At 37.3% G+C, this 5,004-nt stretch overlaps 1 protein-coding gene across 1 annotated transcript; it reads right to left on the bottom strand.

The window, feature by feature from the left end:
• Nucleotides 1-4,211: 4,211 nt before the first annotated feature.
• On the bottom strand, nucleotides 4,212-4,694 carry LOC120075502 (uncharacterized protein K02A2.6-like). The gene has a single exon (XM_039028952.1). The coding sequence runs from the start codon at nucleotides 4,692-4,694 to the stop codon at nucleotides 4,212-4,214; it is 483 nt and encodes a 160-aa protein (XP_038884880.1).
• Nucleotides 4,695-5,004: the final 310 nt, after the last annotated feature.

Genomic DNA, 5,004 nt, shown 5'->3' with positions numbered 1-5,004 from the left:
CTTGTATTGTACATTAGTCACCCGAGGCATTAGGACAAGTTGGAGATTGTTGGGATTGGTGTCCTAATTCTCCTGGAGTCTCATTTTTGTAATTATACACAGTGTTTATGAATAAAATAAGTGTTATTTCATTCTTGCATTTACTCATATCCAATAAACAAAGCTCCATGGTTATTATATGTAAACTTAAGCATGTATATGAGATATACAAGTGAATCATGCCTTAAGTGATAAACTAAATAGGTCTGTAGTATAAGGATTAAGGTGGGATACCTGATCCTAGTGACACTAGGGATACAGCCTACTTTGTAGAGGTTTGCAAGTGTTGTAAACTACTACAAATGGTAGATCCTGACCATTCACGTGGAGACATACGAGTGGAGGTGTCCTATACAAAGAGTTTGTATAAGACCAGACCATGAGATGATTCGTCTCTGTATATAACGTTGTTGATACTAGAGACTTACATCTCACCTAAACGACCATAGGTGACATGACCTTAATCCTGAGTGTTTTGGGAAGTCTTGCATTTGAGGGTGGTCCTTTGATTAGTTTGGGTGAGAGTGGCCAGATTACCAACTCAACATGTCTACATATATGGGGACTTGTCTGATTTAGGAGCTAGGAACTCAGTTACACAAGATGGAATTCACTCCTTCCCCAAAGCAAGGGTAAGTAGATAGATTACTCCCTTAAGGGCTGATTCTCGGGCTTGAACATAGTGGCCACAACTTCTTTTTAGAAGAGAGGACTCAGTCATAGTAGGACTATGACTTATGTTCATTAAAGGGATCGTTGGTACTTAAGAAGTTAGATGTAACTATAGGGGCATAATGGTTATTGGCCGAGCTGTACTTACGAGCGATCTGTGAAGGGTTATCGCACTGTTGATTAGTTAAGATGGACACATAATATATCTGTAGTAAGGAGAGTTCAGCTGTCGGTCTTTAGTGAAGTGCCTGACAGTTAATGGATGGTGGATCCCGTGACTAAAGAGTTTAGTCAGTTATTCACGTACCGTTGGAGCTTCGAGCTACAGGTTCATAAGGTCCCCTTGGTAGCTCAATGGATTCAAGTTGAGAATCAGTTCTTGGTGTTGATTAGAAATGTTCAAACTGACAAGAGGTATTTCGATTATATATGATATGATCGACGTGGTGTATGAGATACATCAAGTTGAGGGTTAATGTAAATGAGATTTATATTAAGGACCATGGAATAGAAAAAGAGCTATGGTTTATATGTTTCATGAGATGAAATATTGAAACTGTAGCTAATAAATAGTATGATAAATTGGTTATCATTTATATTTATAATAATATTAATTATTGGATAATTATCTGTTTTTCTCTAATAACCAGTTGAGTGGAGGTTATTGGTAGTTTCATGGTAACCGTGAGATAAATGGAAAAATGTTTTCCTGATTTTAGTAAGGTTAATTTGAGATTTCCAATCTCGGAAAGTTCTTATGGATAGGTTGTCAAGTAAATCAGATTTACTAAACGACAGATAAGAGAGACTATATGATCATGACTCTCAGCTGACCGATGAGCTAAACGATCGCATAGCTTTAGCTAGACGATCGCATAGCTTTTGTTAAACAATTGGGCATTGTCCTATACGATAGGCTTTGATATCTCCCACTTGTTCAATCGTTTACACAATTGCTCTTCCTCCAGTCCCTACCTCTAACCAAGTCCACACAGATCCCACACTCTAGATTCTCACAACGAGAATACCAAGGTAACCTTTTTGGTGGTGTCATACTCAACTCGACACAGTCGAGGTTCTATGGAGGTTGTTCGAGGTGTTCAGAGTGTTTGTGACCTTGGTGATCACTTTGTTCGAGTTCGCTGTGATCGTGCAGTGTAGAGTCCATGCTGTGATTGAGCATTCATGATCGAGGGATCTTGAAGATGAGTCTTTAAATGTATGTGAATTCTTCCCTTGATCGTGTAGCAAAGCATGTTGTACATTCTATTTTGCACATAGCCTGTTGTTTCCGTTTGTGACTGTAATTGTGTATGTTCATATACGATTGAAATTTGGAACGATCCTTCCGCTACTCATGGAAATCCCCATGTCTGATTTCCTTCATTAGATACATTAATTAGAGAAATTAATATAAATATGATTTATATTAAGTATCATAAAATAGAAAAAGAACTATAGTTTATATGATGAAATATTAAAACTATAGATTATAAATATAATATGATAAGTTGGTTATCATATTTATTTATAATATATTAATTATATGATAATTAATTTCTTTTTTTTTTCTAATAACATATTGAATGGGAGGTTATTGGAAGTTTTATGGTAACCTTGAGCTAAAAGGAAAACTGTTTTCCAAAATTAAGGAGTTGATCCATTCGAATAATTCTCATGGAAAAAAGCTATCAAGTCAAAATTGTTTTTACTAAGCGATAGCTGTTGAGAGTCTACACGATCACCTAAATTTGATTATACGATAGTTACTCAGTTGATCGTTGCTACACGATCAAGTAGCAAAGTTTATGCGATAGGCTTCATTTATTAAACGATCGAGTACATCACCTATGCGATAGACAGTGTTCTTATCTCCTACTTACTCAATCGTCTACTCGATCAAATACCTCCTTTCTTCCTCAATCCAAGATCATACAAAGCCCACAACTCCTGGATTCTCACACTAAGAATACCAAGGTAGCACTTATGGTGGTGTCTTACTCAGTTCGTGGATCAAGTTGGACTTGATTGGATTCGAGGAGCATTCGACGTTCGTGTTGTCCATGTTGCATTCGAGTGTTGCTGTGGACGCATTGGAGACTGATCGAGGGATACTTGAAGAATGGTTCTTCAAAGGTACGCATACTCTGTCCCTTAAATCTCTTAAAGCATGCTGTAATTTCTGATTATGCATAACTTGTTAGTTTCTGTTTTAAGACTGTGATTGATTATGTTCATTCTAAATGGAAATTGGAACGATCTACTTCCGCTGGTCATGGAGATCTTTATTGTGATTTCCTTCAAACCTATGGCCTCATAATTCAATTCTAAGAAAGCGAGAGTTAAGATAGATATGCAAAGGGCTTGAAGATGCATGAAAAAAAAATCAAGCAAAATTTTCAAAAGTGCCTAGAAAATCATGAATCTTTTCTTTCGACCTATTCTCATGTAGACACAAATTCATACAAGTGCGTCATAAGCTGGTCATAGCAAGGAACAAAATAGCAAGGCAAACAACAAGCAAGCAAGCGTCATCATCAAACATAGTCTGAGCATAGCACTCAAGGACACCAAATAGTATTATCACAAAAAAGAAAAAAATCAGCTCCAAAATCAAAACACCTCACCCTCAACTTATAAAGCTCGCATTGTCCTCAATGTAATTGAAAATAAAGCACGACGGATCAAAAAACTTCCCTGAATAACAGAGTGAAGGAAGGATCTGAGACACTCGAATAAGCTCTTCTCCACCAATAATCCTAACAATTCAAGAATGATAGAAAATATTAGGCTCAATGATAAAAGAAAAATTACGGAAATGAAATCTAATATAGGCAAGAAAGTAAATTTAAAGTTTGGCTACCTCCAAAAGGTGCAAATTTTTAGGGTTGGTTGCTCAACTGTGGTGGCTCATTATCAGATTTAAACCGATGAGTTCAACCAGTAGGCAATGTCAAAGCAGTCTAAATACTCCCCATCATAAAAGACTTTCAACCGATGCCTATTCACTTTTAAAATTTTCTCTATCTCAAGATTTATAATGTCTATTACACTATAAGGGTAAACATGAGAAATGCCAAATGGCCCAAGTCACTTAAATCGAAGTTTTCCAGACCTAAATTTTAAATGAGAATTGTATAAAAGAACCTTTTGTCCTACCTGGAACTCCTTGGGTGCGATCATGTGGTCATGAAATTTTTTCATCCTTTCTTTGTAAATCAGAGAGTTGTCAAGTGATTCCAACTTGAGCTCTTCCAATTCTTGGAGCTGCAAAATTCTGGCCTCACCAGGTACCTCATTGTTCCAGTTACACTGCTTTACTACCCAATATGCCTTATGTTGAATCTCAACATGAAGGTCGTAAGCTTTTCCGTAGAACATTCTATAGGGAGACATCACAATAGGGGTTTTGAAGGTTGTTCTATAAGCCCACAAAGCATCATCAAGATGAAGGCTCCAATCTTTCCTTCCTAGGTTGACCACTTTCTCCAAAATGATCTTCACTCTCTGTTTGACACCTCTGCCTGCCCATTCGTCTGAAGGTGGTACAGGGTGGCAATACGATGTTGTACACCATACATTTTCAGTAAGGAAGCGATGAATTGATTATAAAAATGTGATTCTTGATCGCTGATGATTGCCTTGGGGAAGCCATATCTGCATAAGATGTTAGCCTTCAAAAACCCTGCAACAACCTTAGCATCATCAGTAATAGTGGCCTTTGCTTCCACCCATTTGGAAATATAGTCCATTGCCAATAAAATATACCTAAACCCACAAGAGAAAAGGAAATGTTCCATAAAATCTATCTCCCACACATCAAATACTTCATAGAAAAGAATGGGGACTTGGGGCATTTCATTCCTACGGGACAGACCTCCTGTCTTATAGAGGAAATATGCATCCTTGAACAAAGTATCCCAATACATACCAGAACCTAAGACTTTTTTAGCAGTTCGTTTGGGACTAAAGTGTCCATGCATGCTCGTGATAGAACGCTAAAACAGAAAAGAATTCATCATTAGGGTCACACCTCCTAACAACCTAATTGGAATAGAATTTCCACGAAAAAGGCTCTTCCTAGACATAATATTTTGACCAACTTTTGATTTTATCACATTTATGTTTATTCATTCCATAAGGAAACTCACATGTGGTCAAATAGTTAACGAGGTCAGCATACTAGGGAGTCATGGAAATGCCATCTACCTGCATTAGTGTATGGTTAGGGAAGTCTCCATCAGAACTGAGACAACCACATTCTGCTACAAGTCTGCTCAAGTGATCGACGAT

This window comes from Benincasa hispida, chromosome 4 (genome assembly GCF_009727055.1).
Source record: "Benincasa hispida cultivar B227 chromosome 4, ASM972705v1, whole genome shotgun sequence".
In the NCBI taxonomy this organism is placed as follows: Eukaryota; Viridiplantae; Streptophyta; class Magnoliopsida; order Cucurbitales; family Cucurbitaceae; genus Benincasa; species Benincasa hispida.
Note: the sequence above shows the minus strand (reverse complement) of the source record. Positions and strands in the feature narration are given on the sequence as shown.